This window comes from Notothenia rossii (genome assembly GCF_949606895.1).
Source record: "Notothenia rossii genome assembly, chromosome: 1".
NCBI lineage: Eukaryota > Metazoa > Chordata > Actinopteri > Perciformes > Nototheniidae > Notothenia > Notothenia rossii.
Window position 1 is genome coordinate 26,864,383 of NC_136912.1, and position 22,587 is coordinate 26,886,969.

The 22,587-nt window shown below is 40.0% G+C and overlaps 1 protein-coding gene across 1 annotated transcript in view; it reads left to right on the forward strand.

Moving 5' to 3' along the window:
- The window catches only part of LOC307029812 (calcium uptake protein 3, mitochondrial-like), a 32,772-nt gene that overhangs the window by 2,500 nt on the left and 7,685 nt on the right, over nt 1–22,587 (forward strand). The window contains 8 exon segments of the mRNA XM_079665896.1: nt 2,313–2,460; nt 3,924–3,955; nt 5,158–5,236; nt 12,033–12,080; nt 13,149–13,231; nt 14,013–14,084; nt 15,419–15,460; nt 18,065–18,160. Coding sequence (XP_079522022.1) covers nt 2,313–2,460; nt 3,924–3,955; nt 5,158–5,236; nt 12,033–12,080; nt 13,149–13,231; nt 14,013–14,084; nt 15,419–15,460; nt 18,065–18,160 — 600 coding nt within the window.

Genomic DNA, 22,587 nt, shown 5'->3' on the forward strand with positions numbered 1-22,587 from the left:
TGCCTCCCCCCTCCCTGTGAGCCTCACTATACCCAAGAAGTAAACAATGGAAAAAGAGAAATCCCCAACGAGGCGTTCTGAGGCAGCATAGACAGGTCTTTTTTGTGTTAGAGTTTTACTCGCTACAGGGTGTACTTTGAGGGTTTGTGACTCTGCAGACCGTTTACATGCATAAAAAGAACATAACACACAAGGGGACGGGTAATAACCCTTTAAGTACAAGCTCTGAATACTTGTTCCATATCTGTTCAAGGCTAACACTTCAAAATCAAATACACACATTTCAGACTTGTAACTAGTTTCCAAAAGGCCAAATACTTGAATAGCTAAGTAGTTCCTGCAGATTGATGTTGAATATTTGGTTGCTTGAGAAAATAATTATAATGAACCTTTTCCAGCTGTGTAAGAAGTACTCACGATACTTTTAACTTAACCATTCCACATGTTAAAAACAACACAGTACAAGTTACAGTTTTTAATGTATTACTCAGAGCAGTAAAATCAACCAAAAGTAAAACTATAAATCCATACATAGTCATTACGGAGAAGGGAGCTACTCAGAAGTTATACTCTTATATATATATATATATATATATATATATATATATATATATATATATATATATATATATAGTATTTTTTTTGTTTGAATTATTGACGCCTAAACATGTAAATAATGTGTCTGAATTACTATCATACAGAGTGACTTGATGTCTGGTTGGATGATTGGGAAACTTGAGAATCACATAAGGACACAATGGTTCCATCAGAGTGGTTCTCAGCGTTTGGGCGCTGCTGGGTTCAGATGGACAACGGACCACTTGGGAATGTTTTGCCAGCTTTGCGCTAGAAGAACTCCTAACATAGGTAAAGGAACGCCAATCAGCTTAAATAATGTAAGTCTCAGAGGTACAGAGTCTGTATTTTCCTGAAGGAAAGACAGTAAAGCAGGCAATCAAGAGACACGTGCAGCATACTGTAGGGCTGCACGGTATGTCCAAAATCTTCTATCGCTATATAAATGTATCACATCATATATATCACGATGAAACATGTTTTGGGTAACTCTTGGTTAAATAGATAGAAATCATCAAATCAGACTTGTTGTATGACATTTTAACACCTCAGACTTAAGAACTGGTTCATATATGCTGGCACCTCAGCCAGATAGATTGTACTTTAATATGACTAAATACAAAAAAAAATGAAGAGATGGACTTACATCTGCAGATGGAGAACACTGGGTTTCCTGAGGGGAAAACACGTGGAGCATCTGCTTTGCAGTTAAGAGAACAAGGCTTGGCGACAGGTTTAGTTGTGGCTACATATCATTATAACCACGCAAGAACACGGTGTACCTCACTGAATGTCATTTCGTATCACTGCCATTTAATTATATTTTTCCCGAGGAGCTCGCATTACTTTTCACATCATGTCTCGCCGCTTGGCACCGAGCTGCCTTTGCAGAACTTTATAAACTTCATTCAATAGTGAGAGTCAAAGCCACGGGCGCCTGTGCTCTTACACTTGATTACAGTGCATTCCTATGAAGCCGAGAGCTCATCTCCTATTCACGCCTTCAAAAGCCCCCTCGGTGAAGGCAGCATCAAAGCTTTATGAATGAATCTGTGTGCTCATTAGCATGTTAGCTGCGCTGAGCAGGAACCTCGGTGCGCTGGGCCCTGCGGCCAAACAGGTTTACATTTGGAAACCTCTCTGCTAATTACACCGCTTCATGCAGCACAATCTGTGGGAGCTGCTCTCCTACTCTGCAGCTAATCAAGTTGAAGCCCTGGCTCCTCGCAGAGAGAGAGAGAGAGAGAGAGAGGGAGAGAGGGAGAGATGCTAATCAAGTAGAAAGTAGTGACAAAGTATTTGTGTGTGTATGCTTGTTCTTGCGCCCCTTTTTCCTGTTATTGTACAGCGCCAGAGGTGCAAGTTGAAAAGTTGATGCCAAGAATAGATGGATCTCCTCATTAAAGATATTCAAAAGCAGTGAAGAGGTTTAGATTCTGCTGTCTGTGCGTCAGAGTTCCCTCTTACTAGATGAGGAAGCCTGCTGGTAAAATACTTAATGTACATTATGACATGTACCTTTGGTAATGCCTATACTTTAACATCACTCACTATGATTTATTGTAAGTAATGTAAAATGCACTCATTTGACTGTTTTGTGTCCTTCTGTTAACTGTTATTTTGTTCTGATTATGCATTCTCTTTTGATTCTTTAAAAAAATAAAAATGTCTTAATAATATTTTATTTAATAGATTAATATTTTGCTCTGCGTTTTGTTTTGTTTTTATGTCTGCAGGCACGTCCGTTTGACTTTGAGGAAGGAGACGTGTACATGTCGTCTCATGAGCATCGCTTCCGCATGTTCAGTTCTGTGGAGTACGATGGGCAGTTTTACATGACTCCTCAGAACTTCATCGAGTCGGTCACCATGAGCGAACCCAAAAGTATGTTTCAAATACACTTTTTCACCCGGTTTAACAGTCTACATGGGACATAATAATGTGGGTTTCTATCCACCTAGAGTAGATTATTGTAGCTTTTATATATTGTGTAGAGACCTTGCTTTAATGGTCCAAAGTGTTTTTGAACTTTAAAAAATGTTTTTGCTTTGAGGGAAACTACATTTGAGGGAAACTACATCCTCTAGTATGAGCCATTTCAGTTTGACAAAGCCATACAGGTTTTTTCATGAAATTTGAACTGTGTCTAGATTTGAATGATTACACTTACAAGTGACATCATTTATTATACACTACAGACCTATTTCAGAAACTCACAATGCTACTGAACATAACTGGGAGAGTTGGATCCTAAAGTTATATTTCTTTATTTTCCTTTTTGGTACACAAGCATTTTTATATCTTTATATGCTTTTGATAACCGGCCAAATCAAACATAATAATGTGTTTTTAGTTTTCTGATGGACACATCTGATCCAAAATGTATCTCCCAATATGGATGCTAGTGCCAGGTGTAAAATAGATAATTTTGTACAGAAAGTTTAAAAACCCTGTAGTTGGTTTGAACACGTCATTGCTCTTTCTGTCAGCCTGCTGCCAGTCCTAACAGATTAGCCCTGGCCAGCCAGCCTCAAAGCAGATGGCTTTACAGCTAATGTTTAGTCTGAGGTTAATGTTAGTCACACACACACACACACACACACACACACACACACACACACACACACACACACACACACACACACACACACACACACACACACACACACACACACACACACACACACACACACACACACACACACACACACACACCGACTCCCACAGACACACTCATACACACTCCACTTGTCCACATTCCATTTGCTCATATTGGCTCTTTCTCCAGTAAATATCTAAACCAGACACTTAACTTATTTTTTTACTTTGTGACAACTGCTTTAAAAATGCCCTCACAAGTTGAGATGATCAAAACCAAAACTTCCAAAAGAGCTACCATTCCTTCCTTCAGCGCGCATGTGATTGTATTGCGTGCAAACTGTGCACCTGTATGTGTGTGTTTACATCCAGCCAGGCTCACTGACATACGATACAGCCGCACATACCCTCTCAGCAGCCGACATCCTCTAATGCCCCCTTTGAAGTTGAATTAGATGAACTTTGTTGTATAAAACAGAAAAAAAGTAGTATGTGCTTTTACGGGGACATTCCACGTACTACAAAGACAAGCACGGGGCACTTTAGATGGTACAAATGGGCCTGTGATGATGACAGTGTATATACAGTGAGTGTGTCTGTGCCTGTTGGTGTGTGTGTGTGTTGTGACTGTACCGGGCACATTAAGACCCATTTCTAGATCATACAGATGCTATCTAACCAAGCCCACCCAAACTCTCTTCTCCTCTTTCCCTTCTTCTTCTCTCCTCTTTTGTCTCGTTCCCTGGCAGACAAGAGGCCCTGGAGGTCCCTGGCCAAACAGGTGGGACACACACTCCTGATGCTTGTTCCTGCTGCTGCTGCATGTTACATCTGTTGCACACTGCAGTCCAAATACAGATTTTGCCAGGATTGTTTCAGAGACAGAATCTGTTAGCATGTATGCATGATTGCACATCATTATTAGTTTCATTCTCACATTATGCAAGGAAATAAAAACATGTGAAGGAAGATTTTAGCGGCCACCACATGTAAACGATATACGTCCTATATATACTATATACTGGTCACTTATCTTGGTAAGAGTTAGACTATGAAAATCAGTCCAGGTGTTTAAAGAGTGATATATAGCGGCTGCAGAAAGTATCCTGATCCCTTCACCTTTGAACATTTGAATCTGTGTTAAATTCTCCACTACAATTTAACATAACAAATGTACATGGAAAAATAGTCATATGTAAATATAGCAATTGTTCCATTCAATTGGCACCAATCAGGTGACTTCTGTAATGCAATTGTATTAACATCAGTTGGATAAACCATAGTTAACTTGTTAATAACTGACTTGTTAATTATATGTTTCTAGAAATATTGTATATTGTTGAAATACAGGACATACTTTTCTCTTACCAGGTTAAAAGCCCAATACAATCCTAAAGGTATCCTGTGTTTGGTTATGTTTGCATTTAGAGTCTTTTTACCAAGACCGTTGTGTATATTACAGTATGAGGCACAATAAATGTGTTTCATTTGTTTCCTTGCTCAAAAATCATTGTTAGATTGTCTACTTTTCCCCCGTCTTCTCTGAGCCTTACAACTACCAGTTGTTTATCAGTGGAAAGCGTTTCTTGCAAATATTATACATTTGCATTTCTGCTCTCTGCAGTAGGAACCAATATGTATCGTGTTACCCACGGGGTCATTCTAGTAGAGCACGAGATACATGCAAAACAGGAACCTGCTGATCAAACATTGCTCCATTGTTCTACCAGTGAGCTATTTACATCCAATTAATGTTGGCAGCTCATGTTTTCAAAAATATGAAAGAGAAAACAATTTTTTTTAAATCTTAAAAAACTTCTTGTTTTCACATTTTTCTTTGTTACTTTTTCACTTGATTGTTTTATTGTGAATCCATGCATGATACCCACTGTCTCTGTCAATGCAAATGTCATTTTTTGAAGCTTGAAGGTGTAGGTTTTGAGTTAATTGATATATATGTGTTTGTTTTTGTGCATTTGTCAGGAGCTGGAGAAGATTTTGGTAGAAACTCCCCCAGTATGGAGAGGATCCTCCAAACTGTTCCGCAACCTGAGAGAACAAGGTAAGAGAGAGTACACACACACACACACACACACACACACACACACACACACACACACACACACACACACACACACACACACACACACACACACACACACACACACACACACACACACACACACACACACACACACACACACACACACACACACACACACACACACACACACACACACACACACACACTTAAATAACAATGATGTATTTGCTATCAGAGAGGTCAGATAATAACAAGGTCAGTATATGTCTATGTATTAGGTTGTGGAGTTTTGGCGCTATTATAGTTATTATTGCATTATAAATATACACATTATACTGATTTTGCTATAACTTATATATACAGGTCAAATATAGTCTTTTGTCAGTAAGAAACATTTGTATAAATGGTACACCATTTTCTGTAGATTTTCATGAATACCAGGGCTTACCTGCCGATGTGTGACTAAATAGCGCTGGTGTGTGTGTGTGTGTGTGTGTCACTGTAGGTGTGGGTGTGTCACTGTATGTGTGTGTCTGTGTGTGTGTGTGTGTGTGTGTGTGTGTGTGTGTTTGTGTGTGTGTGTGTGTGTGTGTGTGTGTGTGTGTGTGTGTGTCACTGTAGGTGTGTGTGTGTGTGTCACTGTAGGTGTGTGTGTGTGTGTGTGTGTGTGTGTGTGTGTGTGTGTGTGTGTGTGTGTGTGTGTGTGTGTGTGTGTGTGTGTGTGTGTGTGTGTGTGTGTGTGTGTGTGTGTGTGTGTGTGTGTGTGTGTGTGTGTGTGTGTGTGTGTGTGTGTGTGTGTGTGTGTGTGTGTGTGTGTGTGTGTGTGTGTGTGTCACTGTAGGTGTCTCTAATCCGGGGTTGAAACCATGCTGTCCTTCCTTACAGCCAAACAACCTGCTGAAAAATCTAAAAATAAATATCCTCTCTTTTTCTCCTCTTGTTCTCTTCTCTTCATTGAATATGGAAACAGAATAATTAAACAGCACCAAAGACAGAGAGAGGGAGAGATCTAATTTCAGTATTTGATTTAGGAGTGTGTAAAAGAGGAATCGTACAGTCCGGGAGTGAGTCCCCATAGTGATAATTACACACACACACGGAGATGCTAAATATAACATACCCTATCTTCATCTAACGTGATAATGTTTTACATCATGCAACTAATAGGTTGTGAGTGTGTTCTACATTTAGACTTCAGGGACCAATAACCAGAAGCATTGCCCTCGTCCTTTTCTTAAAAACAGAAAACTGGAGAAAAAGCAGAAATTCAAAAGGAGATGCGAGAGGAAGTAAAGACAGCAGGGAATCGAACATTTACAAGAAAGACACATGCAGAGCAGGGAGTGAAAATGTATATAAAGATGACACTCTCAAGTCTTAAGGGTCTGATTATTATTTATTAGAGGTAAATTAACTTGACACTAAGATTACTAGAAAAGCCTTTATTTCAAATGTTTAGGTCGTTCTTGGCTCCCGTCTTCAGCACTGTATCCGTTTTAATGCCCTGAATCTTAAATTGAGATGCTTTTAGCTCACCAACATCTTGCTGTTGTTTCACTCCAGTCTTTTGCTTCTTGTCTCTGTACATTCACAAAGAAGATTCATAAACATATATTATATTGTAGTAACTTGTCTTTGTGTGAGTGTGCCCCACTTTACACCACTGGTCAAATTTGGCATCACAAAACTTGTGATGGGTAGTTGAGTTAAAAAAAAAAGGCTGAGCTTGAAGATGGGTGTGGAATAAGTCTGTTACCAAAGTTACCATTTCCAGCCTTAGAGGCTCAGTAAGATACAGTGGGGCAAAAAAGTATTTAGTCAGCCACCAATTGTGCAAGTTCTCCCACTTAAAAAGATGAGAGGCCTGTAATTTTCATCCTAGGTATACCTCAACTATAAGAGACCAAATGAGAAAAACAAATCCAGAAAATCACATTTTCGGATTTTTAAAGACTTTATTTGCAAATTATGGTGGAAAATAAGTATTTGGTCACATACAAACAAACAAGATTTCTGGCTCTCACAGACCTGTAACTTCTTCTTTAAGAGCCTCCTCTGTCCTCCACTTGTTAACTGTATTAATGGCACCTGTTTGAACTCGTTATCAGTATAAAAGACACCTGTCCACAACCTCAAACAGTCACACTCCAAACTCCACTATGGCCAAGACCAAAGAGCTGTCAAAGGACACCAGAAACAAAATTAGACCTGCACCAGGCTGGGAAGACTGAATCTGCAATAGGTAAGCAGCTTGGTGTGAAGAAATCAACTGTGGGAGCAATTATTAGAAAATGGAAGACATACAAGACCACTGATAATCTCCCTCGATCTGGGGCTCCACGCAAGATCTCACCCCGTGGGGTCAAAATGATCACAAGAACGGTGAGCAAAAATCCCAGAACCACACGGGGGACCTAGTCAATGACCTGCAGAGAGCTGGGACCAAAGTAACAAAGGCTACCATCAGTAACACACTACGCCGCCAGGGACTCAAGTCCTGCAGTGCCAGACGTGTCCCCCTGCTTAAGCCAGTACATGTCCAGGCCCGTCTGAAGTTTGCTAGAGAGCATTTAGATGATCCAGAAGAGGATTGGGAGAATGTCATATGGTCAGATGAAACCAAAATAAAACTTTTTGGTAAAAACTCAACTAGACGTGTTTGGAGGAGAAAGAACGCTGAGTTGCATCCAAAGAACACCATACCTACTGTGAAACATGGGGGTGGAAACATCATGCTTTGGGGCTGTTTTTCTGCAAAGGGACCAGGACGACTGATCCGTGTAAAGGAAAGAATGAATGGGGCCATGTATCGTGAGATTTTGAGTGACAACCTCCTTCCATCAGTAAGGGCATTGAAGATGAAACGTGGCTGGGTCTTTCAGTATGACAATGATCCCAAACACACCGCCCGGGCAACGAAGGAGTGGCTTCGTAAGAAGCATTTCAAGGTCCTGGAGTGGCCTAGCCAGTCTCCAGGTCTCAACCCCATAGAAAATCTTTGGAGGGAGTTGAAAGTCCCAGCGACAGCCCCGAAACATCACTGCTCTAGAGATCTGCATGGAGGAATGGGCCAAAATACCAGCCACAGTGTGTGAAAACCTTGTGAAGACTTACAGAAAACGTTTGACCTCTGTCATTGCCAACAAAGGGTATATAACAAAGTATTGAGATGAACTTTTGTTATTGACCAAATACTTATTTTCCACCATAATTTGCAAATAAATTCTTTAAAAATCAGACAATGTGATTTTCTGGATTTTTTTCTAATTTTGTCTCTCATAGTTGAGGTATACCTAGGATGAAAACTACAGGCCTCTCTCATCTTTTTAAGTGGGAGAACTTGCACAATTGGTGGCTGACTAAATACTTTTTTGCCCCACTGTAAGTGTGGATGATGACTATAGGCTAATATTCATTTTGTGCTGCCTGTCGTTGTCTTGATGGCTGGTTTCTCACTTTTCTCTCTTAAAAACCTGCAACTCTTCATACCTACTCCCAACCCTAAAAGCCTGCTTCCTGTATTTATTATGCCACCTTTTAAAAATCCAGTAGTGACAGTTAGGAAATGTGAATATTTCAGATTTTCCTCTTGCATCTTGACTGTGTCTCTTCCCATAGTGCCTCAGCCTCTGTCTGCCACTCCAGCATTTGCTTTTCCACAGGGAACCAGCCTGCTGTTTCATGCACCACATTGTTGCTTTCGGGGTAAAGCAGTGACTGGCTCTGCATCACTGAAGGCTGGAGGGGATAGGGATTTGGGAAGCCGCATACTCTTTTCTCATACAAATATATATGTGTAGGTTATACGAATATAACCTACACATCTGTATACAAGGTGAAATACAGGAATGTAGCTTGGAAAAATAACTGGTTTTCTCCTGGTTTTACACTGTATAAGACATTGCATCCCGAATCCAATTTTAAAATAATAATAAAATAAAATGACACTGCTTGTTTGAAGTCAAAGGACTTCCCAGATACCGACAAAACCAAATAGTCTTGAGAATCAGCTGATCCCAGTCAAGAGAAAAGCTTGTGAACGTTTTTGAATATAAACAAGACTGCTGCTTAATCACACAATGCGAAGAGGATAGCTGAGATCATTGAATGATTTTTTGAGAGGCTGGCCTCCAACTCTTAACACAAATGTTTCCTTACCAGACACACACACACACACACACACACACACACACACACACACACACACACACACACACACACACACACACACACACACACACACACACACACACACACGTACAGTATTCAACAATACCTCTTTACAAATAATTTGTTGTTTTCCTTACCTAAACCGGCTGTCTTACTGTGTGTGTGTGTGTGTGTGTGTGTGTGTGTGTGTGTGTGTGTGTGTGTGTGTGTGTGTGTGTGTGGTCGTGTGTGGTCGTGTGTGTGTGTGGTCGTGTGTGTGTGTGGTCGTGTGTGTGTGTGTGTGTGCGTGCGTGCGTGCGTGCGTGCGTGCGTGCGTGCGTGCGTGCGTGCGTCTGTCTGTCTGTCTGTCTGTCTGTCTGTCTGTCTGTCTGTCTGTCTGTCTGTCTGTCTGTCTGTCTGTCTGTCTGTCTGTCTGTCTGTCTGTCTGTCTGTCTGTCTGTCTGTCTGTCTGTCTGTCTGTCTGTCTGTCTGTCTGTCTGTCTGTCTGTCTGTCTGTCTGTCTGTCTGTCTGTCTGTCTGTCTGTCTGTCTGTCTGTCTGTCTGTCTGTCTGTCTGTCTGTCTGTCTGTCTGTCTGTCTGTCTGTCTGTCTGTCTGTCTGTCTGTCTGTCTGTCTGTCTGTCTGTCTGTCTGTCTGTCTGTCTGTCTGTCTGTCTGTCTGTCTGTCTGTCTGTCTGTCTGTCTGTCTGTCTGTCTGTCTGTCTGTCTGTCTGTCTGTCTGTCTGTCTGTCTGTCTGTCTGTCTGTCTGTCTGTCTGTCTGTCTGTCTGTCTGTCTGTCTGTCTGTCTGTCTGTCTGTCTGTCTGTCTGTCTGTCTGTCTGTCTGTCTGTCTGTCTGTCTGTCTGTCTGTCTGTCTGTCTGTCTGTCTGTCTGTCTGTCTGTCTGTGTGTGTGTGTGTGTGTGTGTGTGTGTGTGTGTGTGTGTGTGTGTGTGTGTGTGTGTGTGTGTGTGTGTGTGTGTGTGTGTGTGTGTGTGTGTGTGTGTGTATGTGTGGGCTTGAAAATACATAGGAGTACTTTAGTTTAGAAGCATCCAATGTATTCAGCGTTGTGGTGAGTTCATGGTTAGATGAATATTAGTGTTAAATAGCATGCTGGGCATTTACATGACGTCTATTGTAGCTTGTTGAAAAGAATGTTCAACAGCTATTGTTTTTTTTACTTTGTGTCCATGAATATTACATTTAAAAGTTATTTCAGTGTTCAATTGTGAGGTATTTTGCTAGATATGAACGTCTCTGCTTTATGAAAGGTGTCTGGACTGAGGTGTACCAGTTAAACTGCTAGAAGTAGTCAGCTGACAGCTACAGGAGACTGGTCCACTGTTGTTTCTCAGTGAGATCAGATTTACCACTTTACCACTTTTATGTTACAGTAATAGATTTGGTTTACACTTGATGTCAACACTAATGTGGATCTAGATGGATGTTTAAGATTTTCTAACCCTATCACCAGTTCAAAATCATATAAAGTATACGCAAAGGATACATTTTATTTGAGTGATCATAAGTCAGTGCTCCTGTCATATGAAAATGTCAGTGCGACAGTGATTCCCTACAGAATACTTTCATAACAAAAATGTGCTATTCAATAGAAGGTAAACAAATATATTTTTGTATTTACTATGCATAATAATTTTAAGCAGACTTTTATATATAGAATATAATAATCAGTGAATTGCATAAATAATGTTATTTAAATATACAAATAGCAAACATAGTGTTATCACCTACATTCAGTTTAGTTTACACTGATCATTGACTTTGATGGAGAGGTTTTCTCCTAATGAGGATTAGTAACAACATTTCCCTGAAAGTCTGTGAGTACAAACATGCAGAATGTATTTGAGAAACCTGAGCACTTTCAGTGCGTATCTCCTGGTCTTTACACAGCTCAGGCTACATAAGGAAAATAGAATTCAGTTCCAAACCAGCTCCTCTACACAAAGCAGTCGGGCATCAGGAAAACACTAGGCTCACACTGGTTTTCTCTGGTGTCATGTTCACTGAAACACACACACACACACACACACACACACACACACACACACACACACACACACACACACACACACACACACACACACACACACACACCACACCACACCACACCACACCACACCACACCACACCACACACACACACACACACACACACACACACACACACACACACACACACACACACATACGGGAAAGCAGTCTCCCGTAACACTCAAGCGAGTCACCCTGAACTATCTGAGCCATCAGACAGAAAGCGAAAAAGCGGGATAGAGAGAGAGGGAGAGATGAGACAGAGCTACAAAGATTCCTAAATGGGCCTGAGGCAAGAAAGGATCACCTCCTGAGACCTTTTTCACTTGCTTATCCAAACACAGACACATACACATGCACACACCCCACCAACCAGTGTCTTTACTTTGGACACTTGGGGTGTGGAAAAAGAAACGGTGTGTGGCCAAATGGCTGTTGGCAGCTCAGCTCCGTAAAACACATTTTTAGATACTATCTTCATGAAAGGGGGGGATTATGTGTGTGTGCGTATGCGTGCGTGCGTGTGTGTGTGTCTGGTCTTTGAACATCTGTAAACATTGTGTGTGTTGAATGTGACCTTTTCTTTAACTCTCTCTGTCTTGGTCTCATTACCAGGCATCGTCTCATACACAGAGTACCTGTTCCTGCTCTGCATCCTGACAAGTGAGTCTTTTCAGTCTCTTTACAAATCCTCTTCTCATCTTCTGCTTTCTGATTTTACTCTAGCAGTATGCTGTGCTTATTTTTGGGAGACGGTTTGCTACCATAATGATACAAATGTTTTTTTTTCCCTTGGGGTAAGAAGGAAATTAAGAGAGAGACATGGAGAAGGAGAGCAAACTTAAAGTGGACCTATCATGCTATATTTGAATAATATATTGTAGGGCCATTCCTATATAAAACATGTCTGTGAAGTTTTTTTTTCAAAATACCAAACAGATCATGCATTTTAGCCATGCCTCATTTCGCTCTATTTGCTCGTTTCCAGCCCTGTCTTCACAAAGGCTGATTCTGTGGCAAATGAACTGCGGCTGACCACGCCTCCCTGCAAAGGAGGGGGGCGAGGCACGAGCGTCATGTTACCATGCTGTTACCATGCCACACAACCCCACATTACCCTGATAGGTGGAGAGTTGCCCATATAGACGGAGCACCCCGTTTCTGACGTCAGAACAATTTCAAATGTGTATCAGTCTGTATCAGATCCGTTGCAGCCCCGTTTTTAGAGATTTGGGTATGGAGGAAAAGAGAAAGGGATGTGTTTTCTGACACTTGGTGAGTTCCCTGACACACCGGGGACACATATTCATGTATAAAAGGCGTACAAAAGTGCATATTGCATGATAGGTCCCCTTTAAAGTAAATCAAATTGTTCAATAAATAAATAAATACATATTAACTGTATCTTAAAGTCCATATATATTTATTCACTTGCCCCACCTCCCCCCTGTATAGCCTGTATACCACTCCTTCCCATGCTATTTCTGCATTTAGAATTGCTTAACACACACACAAACACACAAACACACACACACACACACACACACACACACACACACACACACATACACACACACACACACACACACACACACACACACACACACACACACACACACACACACACACACACACACACACACACACACACACACACACACACACACACACACACACACACACACACACACCCTCACCCTCACCCTATGTTCTCTCCTTTCTGTTCTCCAGAGCCCCATGCTGGCTTTAAGATTGCTTTCAATATGTTTGATGCAGACGGCAACCAGATGGTGGACAAGAGGGAGTTCTTGGTGGTGAGTCTCTGATACTGGGAGAAAATCCACCCAATGACCGAATCAATGTTATTTTTAACATCACTCCTGACACAGATGGGCAATGCTATGATATCATAGATATTTAGAATAAGTGTGAAGTGAAACAGGGATGGACGATTCATGTTTTTATGAACCTTGAATCCCAAAGGCCTGAAGCTATTTGTTACACTCACAGCATTTAAAAGCTGATTTCCATTTTACTTTTCAACGGATAATCTATAGAGCATTTGAGTAAAATCCTTTCTTTGGAATAAAACCTAGATGGCTGCATGTGTCTCACTTTCCCTGTGGGATTGGACCAACAGATTTTCAACTGAAAACACTGCTGCAGGCAGGAAGTGATCATAATCCCTGTGGAGGCTGCTGGGAGTGGGATGGTAATGGCTGATGATCTTGTGGGAGTATACCTTAAAAAATGTGTGTTTGGTGATAAGCTCTGATCTTTCTGCTGAAAATTGACATCTGTAGTCAATCAAAGGGAATAGTGATGAATTAACTATTACTAGTAACACAACTGAAGTTCTCTGCATCAAGCGTTTCAGTATTGATTCAACTTTGAATATACAATATGTGACCATAAATCCCTTTAAATGTCAAACTAGAGACAAACAATCTCTTAATCAAGTTGTCAAAAGGCCCATACTTGAATCATATCATAGACCAGTTTCAAAACAATAATTTAACTTCACCCTGTGCACTCATTGAATTTGTGTGCATATGATAATTTCAAAGCTTCAAACAGAGCTTTCTCTCATTATAGCTTCAGGAGATCTTCCGGAAAAAAAATGAAAAAAGAGGGAGGAAAGGAGATGCGGAGAAGTCGGCACAGCTGGTAAGAAAGTTGGTAAACTGGGACAAGTGTGTGTTTGTGTGTGAGGAGAGGTAGGTACACTTATTTCACTAATCGCTCCAATTGTGAAGAAAACATTAATACTATGGACATCAGTGATGCTGCTATTTCACTTTTGGTTAATGTACCAGTTAAAATATAAAAATGACACATTACTGTCAAGTTCCTTCCCTTATAAAATGGCATTTGAATGCATCCATCACCTCTCGGTTTCTTAAGGTGTAAAACAAATGCTGTGTCTTATGGATGTATTGAAAATGACAGATCATCATCCAAGTTTGTTGTCATCTATATTTAAGCAAGTATTACAGTTAGATAAACCCTTCATGTAATCATGTTTGAGTGCATGCTCCCTTAAAGAGACTGTTTTGACAGTGTGGTATCTCCTCTGTTTTACTGTGAACTTGTTATATGGGATACACTCTTAAAAGAATATGTCTTTTTTGACACTTCTGTGATTGTTTTTGAACAACAGATGTCACTATGGTTTACTACACTGAACAATGTTTTCTTTTTATCATTATAGCTGCATGCTTGAAAACCTTCATGCTGAATTAGAGCCAAATGACAATATGTCAGCTAATATCTAGACACGCCAATATCAGAATATCCAATCTAGTTTATTGCCAAGAAGGTTTTCACATACAATTAATGTGTATTGGTGCATAACATTAACATTGTGAGAGGCTTCAATAATAATTAACCACATATATTATTAAAACAAAGTATTGTGTATAGTAAAAATGTGGAATGGAAAAGTGGAATACAATAAAACTTGACACAAATACTACCAGAAAATGTACAATATATATATATATATATATACAAAAGAGTAATAAACAACTGTACAGAATATATAAAATACTATACAAAATATGTGCTATACATCTAAATACAAAAATATAATAGTGCTGCTGTTTTAAAAGTGCTACTTTTGTACAGAAATGTTAAATATCTGCCAACCCAAATATAATAATAACAATAATACATTTTATTTATATAGGCTCCTTTCAAGGCTCTCAAGGTTGCCGACCTATGGAATAATAAAAGATCTTTTTACAGTAACTGTGCAAATATATATTGTATTTTATTCCCAAACCAAGTGTTGGATGGGCTTGAAACAGTGTTGTAATGCAAAGTGTGTGTTGTTCTAAAATGTGATCACGGATGTGTTGAAAATGACACATCCCTCTGAAGAGCGTATCCACAGCCTCTCTGCATGTACTAACATGTATTTTACCTTCTCTCTTCCTCCCTCCTCCTCTCTGGCTGCATGCTCTTTGCTCCTCTTTCTCGTGTCTCTCTCTGTGTGCTAGAGTATGCAGCTCTATGGATATCAGGTTGCCCCCATGAACAGCGTATGTATCCAAAACCGTAACCCCTTAGTCTCTCTTCTGCTCGTCTTTTGATGGTTTAAGAAATGGATGGAAGGATAAACAGAGGAACAGGCAGCTAGCTGTTTCTGTCAGCTAAATTGCAACATAATACTTTGTTTCATTTGTTAAAGAAGGCAGAAAACGTAATTTTTTAAAAATTTAAATAAACCACATATGGGACTTAAACATTGTGGTGATAAAATAATAAGTGGTCATGTTGGACATATGTTTTCTGCATAACATCTTACTAATCAAAACATTTATAATTTCTTTGACCTTATTTTTGGGTAAAATGTCTCAATCAATCATCCTAATTTGCAATATTGTGAATAATTATGTAAATAATTAATATTTTTTTGCACTTTTTTGCCAATAGTGAGGTCAGCAGATCAATACCACTCTTAAATCTATAAATGATATGGCTAAAGCAAACTGCCTGTTAGCTTAGCTAAGCGTTAAGACTGGAAGCAAGCCAGGGGGAAACAGCTAGCCTAGTCCAATGAAACATTTCAGGTACTGGAATCGGCCTACCAACACCTGTAATTACACCTATGTGCACTGTATGTTGTGGTTTTAATAGGGGATTGTGCGTAAGACTATTTCTTGGGACCTCTCTTCTGGTTGCCTGGCAAACTTACGGTGACAAAAATACTGCAGAGAGTCCATGTGCCTATCAGTAGGCTTCTCTTTTAACTTCAAACCGAGCTAGGCTAGCTATTTCCCCCGCTTACATTCTTTATGCTTAGCTAACTGTCACCTGATTCTAGCTTCATATTTACTATTCAAACTCAAGAGTGGTATAGACCTTCTCATCCAAAGCTCAGCGAGGAAGCACTGCTGCCTCTGTCCAATAGAGTGTCAAGTAAATTGTCAAGTAAAATTCACCCTTTCATTCCGGGGACTTTGGTACGTTTGTAAGGTGTATATGTCAATTATATTGGGATACTTAGAGGACTTGGTTTAATGCCTCTGTCACCCACTTTTGTGTCCTGACCTGGTCTTTGAAAAACGCCTAACCCTGACCCGGTCCACCTGATCCTCTGTTGTCAGTCAAACGAACACAGTAGACAGTTGAAAGGATGAATGAAAAGAAAGAATAAGCGGGATAGAGAGAGACTTCCTTCAAGAGCGTCCATCTGTCAGGTCAGCTGGCTGATTGATCGGGGGACGATGGCAGAGGGTGGGATGAATGGAGAGGGGATGGCAGTGAAGGAGTAATAGATTTAAGGGGTCAGGAGAGATGAACTCTAGCAAAAAGAGAGTGATGTGATTTAAAATGACTTGAGGGCACTCTAAAGCTTTAAACACAATCAGACACTGTCCATTTCAGACTGTTTTGGGACGTGCGCTGTTTGTTTGGCAATGTTTCTGTCTCTGTTGGGGGTTTGTTAACACGCATAGAGAGCAGGACATTTCAAGGCAACAGAGAGATATGATGATAACCACTGGACATGTTTGCTAAAGCCCAAGGGTGATGAGAATGTATTGATGCAGATGTAGTATAGTGCAGCAAAAATGGCAGAATGGATGTGTGCTGTCCAGTAACTGTAAACTACCAGCCACTGGCCTCTTGTCAGACTAGAAGCACTCTTTCTTTCTCTCTCTATGTCTCTTACACACACACACACACACACACACACACACACACACACACACACACACACACACACACACACACACACACACACACACACACACACACACACACACACACACACACACACACACACACACACACACACACACACACACACACACACACACAAACACTCCTCCTCCTTCTGTCGGTATCATGATTGATAGCTGCATTGTCACTGTGAAGTTAAGAGCAGTGCAGGGTCATGTTAAAATGGCTGCTGCTGCGTGGTCCCTGGAGAGACAGGCGTGGTGGGTGGTCAGGAGATAGGCAGCATGGTCGACTTTTATCAAAGTAGGATACGCTGAGATAGGCAGCAGCTCTTTTTTTGTGGCGTTTGGGACAGCAAAATGTTCAGACGACTCATCTGAAAATGTTTTGGGTCGGGGAATTTTGTATTTGCTTTAGAGGTTAATTACATAAACCTAAATTTGACCATCCCTTCGTTCCTATTTTGTTTGAAACAATTACAGGGGTTTCTATGCCTGGTGCTTATCACAGTTGATAGGGTGAATTTATTGTTAAATCTAACATTACTGTAAACTGTAGTGATGACAGAACAACTATTATAAACATTCACATTTTCCCTCTTCACTAGTTGTTTTTTGCAGATTATTCTAATAAACAGCACTCACCAATGTAGAGTTAGCAAAACATTTCCAGTACCTTAGAACTAGTTAGTTTACTATTAGTTTATTATTTGTTCTCTCCGGTTTGTCAAAACTGAACAATATGAAGTTTCCCTTAGAAGGTAGTTCAATAGGATGTTTAACACACTGTTCATGAATATGCTCTATATGTACAGTATAAGTAATGTAATGATAACATATAAATCAATCTATCTGTTTGTATATGAGATTTTATAGTCAATATTGGAAGCTGATGTTTCCTTCATAAAGTGGTTGAGTTGTAGGTGAACTGACCCTGGCCCTGCTTGACCGCTCCTACAGGTGCTAAAAAAAGACAGTCAGGAGTTTGTGGCGCGGAGTTACTGGGACGTTCTGAGGCGAGGCGCAAGTCAAGTCCTTTTTTCTGACCTGGCAGAGGTACACTGACCCTATTGTCCTCTGTCCCCCCATTCTTCATCCATCGCTCTTCCTCTTCGTTCCCTGTAGTTATTGTTGATCCTCCAACTCCCCCCATAGATCCAGAGTTATGTAGCTGCATCAGGCTTGACCAGAATAAGACTAGACGTTTTTTCTTTCAAAATAAAAGCTTTGAGGGCCTTTATTTTTAACTTTTGTACTGCGATCATGCTTAAACGTTTTTACAGATGGCAAATGTTTTGATTGACATGTTCTCATTGCCATAAAAATAACATGTTTGTCAATATGGACTTATATGGAAAAAATAACACTTATTCTGGTTTGGCTTGATACCAATAATTTACATAGACTCTCATCCTTCTTTCATTCTGTCTTACCTATAAACATTACTTCCTATATACTTCAGATTTCTAAGTATCTTTATATACTGTTTTACACCCCTAAGTATGATACATACTGTCATTCCTCCATTTATAAAAAAATTAAATAAAATCATTTTTGTTTGGATGAGTTCTATTAGACTTTCTTGCACTGAACAGAATATGTTCATTAAAGTGATCTCATCTGCAGCTGAGAGAAAGTTGTGGGTAAAGATAACTCCAGGCTCCTCCAAACATTTGAAGTGTCTCACCCATTTCTTTGTGTCTCTCATTTGTTACTGAAGAACACATTTGAGTTCTTAATATTTGTTCTTGGAGAATATTGTTTTTTAAGGATGTACCTACTGTATTGGTGTGACAGTATTGATCCAATAATGGTAGTACGATAATAGATGTTGTAATGTGCGTATTCTGATAACCTGTTCTGTTTCTCACCTGCCTACTGCCGTTTGGTCTCTTCGTTATGCTTTTGTATGTGTATCCGTGCATTGTTATCTGCGCTGTATTGTGGCTAGTGTTGTAGCTTGGATGTCTAGTCATTCTGAGTTTACTCAACAACATGTTTAAGACACTTTAAAATGATAAGAAGGCTGACAGCAAAGCAGAAACAAAAACTGGATTGTTATAGCACCACACACTGAGGTAGTAACACAATGGTCTGTTACTTTTGGAATGCTTTCAAACAACCCAATATATCTACTTTCAACATTCAAGATTTAACAAATGTTTTATTAAAACATTTTTTGGATAAAATTTGAAAAAGAAGACCCACTATCTACAGCCATGCAGCAGATCTGTTAGGCTGTATGTAAACAAAGTGGACCTTTAAGTTCAATGCAAACGTCAGCATGCTAACATGCTAAAAACAATAATACTGTTGATATTACATTAAGTAGAGTATGCCATGAGTAGCGGGTCAGAATGCACTAAACACAAAGTACAGTGAGGGACACGTTATTAACTTTCAGGTATTTAATCGTGAACAAAGTGTTTGAAAAATTAAAGATTTCTCATGGCAATCCGTCAAATAATAGTAGAGACAATTCACTATGAAAAAAATAAATGTCAACCTCTGGCAGTAGAGTACAAATCAGTTAGTTGGGTTTATCCTCTGGGGAACATGAATATATGTACGAAAATGAATTGCAATCCATCTAAAAGTCGATGAGATATTTTAGTCAACCAAAGAGGTGGATGGGACAAACTGCCATTGCCATCTTGAAACAGACTAGAATGGCCTACGATCTGTTGAAATCAAACAAAACTAAAAATCAAAAACATTTTGCATTGTTTAAAAGGCTGTCTGTCAGCAGACTTTCCCATTGTGGCAAGCCAATGGCTTGTGCATGTGAAACTAAAATAGTCTTCCTAACAGAAGGTGAAGCTACTGGGAATGATAAATAACAGCTAACAGTGCTAGTAAGCTAAGTGACTAATGACAGGCTATGTGCTCTGGTGGCAGCGGAAGCTGAGGTGGAGATAATGACAGTGGAGCATAATGGGACTGACCTTGTATTTACACCCAGCAGCCTTTCATCTGACGGGATGTCAGACGGACAGAACAGACGAATCAGACTATGGGGGAGGAAAATAAAAGCAAGAGAAACAGGGGCATTGAAAGTGTGATTCAAATATATAAAACTAAAAAGGGAATATTACAAGTGAAAGAACATTTTAAAACTGTAACAAATCTTTAAGAACACCACATCAGATAAGTGAGGGGGGTAGAAAAAAGGGAAGAGATACAATCAGGGAGACAACAAACAGGTGGGAGAAGATGACACAGGTCAAATGGTGAGGAACAAAGTGGGTGGGGGAGAGAAGAAGTTCGGGAAACACTTTTAGGGGAAAATAAAGAAGCAGGTTGCATTTAGAGAGAGATGTGTTTACTCATCAGATTAGTCACCATTATAGATCTTTGCTTTTGTCTGGAGAAGGAGGAACTGACTGACAGGCTGAGCAAGAGGGAGGGAAAGAAAGAGCGAATCACCTTCATGTTTGTCAGGTGAAGGAGGTACTGACGGGTAGCATGAGGAGAAAGGAAATCAGAGCAGAGGCAGGATAAAAGAGAAAGAAGTGATGGGGGGAGACACACAAGGTGAGAGATAAAACAGGAGGGGGGAGGGAGGGTTTGCTGTAAGGTGTGAGTGACTGACAGTCTAACTGACTTGACTAAAGAGCGACAATGAGCTCTTCCTCCAAGGTATTCCTCACAGATAGGGAGGGTGAGGAAGAACGTTTAGTGTTTACATCAGTAATTACTGTTTTTACCTTCAGCTCCATGATCAAAGTCTGTTGAAACGCTCACACTCACAGAGGTTTGGACAAATAGACACACCAGGTGTTGGCTCGTGCCTTGTGGGCGTGGTAACCATTACGTCCTCATGGGGATGATGAGCTCACACTGCTGCTGCCACACTTCCAGGAATGATAAGCTTGTTTTGATCAGTTTGGCATTACGTCTTACCTGGGGTCAGACTTAGTTGGACTTCGAACACAACACACATACTTGCAGGGAAACAAACAAACTGGAAAGTAACATTAACACATAATCATACGAAGGTTCAACATCAAATTTTTGTTTTGTACCTTTACTCTGTAAAAACAAAATAGAGCAACTAAAAAAACCTCACATTGGTTGGAATCTTTTAAAGCTTAGTATTCTTGCTGTATTTCAGAAAGATGCCAATGACCGAGAGAAAACAAAAATTCACCAGAGACTCAGCACCTGGATGCTGTCTAGATGTATGAACTGCTCATGTGTCATAAGACATCAGTAATGTGTCAGTCACAAGATAAAAGAGTAAATGAAACTTTACCCCATTTGTCAGTAATCAGAGACTCAAAGAAAAGACCTTGGAATAAGTGAGACAACGAAAACAAGACACTTAAATAGGAGGTCCGTTTGTCTGTGTTTATATCAAGAACACTTCCTAATCAAAGACTGAGACCAGACTGCAATGTGAATCAGAAACAGACGAGTCACACAAATGTTTGTGGCCCTAAAAGAGGGTTTACTTTAAATGTTTGTTTCAGAGAAGACATATTTATCGTCTGAGTTATGTGACTACAGTGTATGTCCATTCAAATTTGGTTCGTCCATAATCTGTTACATCTCACAATACTAGATTATTAATAGTGTCGTTTGGTGGCTGTAAGTGGGTGTCATCCGTCTCATTCTTGAAATAGAAAAATATGCTGCTGATTTCCTTGTAATTTGTCTTTGGATTGTTACTTTCTCCATCATTTTCCCACCAACTCTGTTCTGATCACATGCTAATTATTGACAGAATGAATATACATTTAACAACGCTACAAACAACTCAACAGATTCAACATCTGTCAGAGATGTGAATCTTTATAGTTTGTAAACCTGTGTGATTTTGTGTGACATTTTCTTCTTGTCCCACGTCGGATTTTAGGATTTTACTCTTGAGGTAGAACCACAAATGGCATTGTGGTTGTGATGATGATCAATATCTTGATGATGGAAATGCTTTTCCACTTTAGAAGGACTTGATATGTCTGCATATAGCTCAGCATGGCCGTGGATTGGACAGAGGGGGTTGGCTGGGCGGGGCATGGCAGATAGAGAGAATAAAGATGGCCGTTTGACATCCTCCCTTTAAGCACTGAAGCTGGCTGAGTCTTTTCTGGAACTGCGCTAAAGCACAGTCACCTTTTTCTGAGATACATGTGTAAGGGAGCATTGACATGAAGTACATACTTAGCACAGTTTCCTTGAAGCCTTATAAAACTCACCCTGTTTTCGTAAGGGATTTAGAAAATGTTCAGCAACAAATTATAGCAAAGCCTGTAAAATGTGTTTCAAATGACCCGGATCAATCATTTAAACATGCTTGCAAACTGTGGAGGGAAGCCAGACAGTCAAAGTATTAAATTAAAGAATATGTTACCAGAGTCAAAATATAAAAAGGAAAACAAAAGGTTGAAAATATAACTATAACTATAATTCTCGTCTGTTGACGGAAAAAGGTGGGATCGGCTTTGTTCTCTGCATTTGTGCTTATGTGTGTTTGTTGCGTG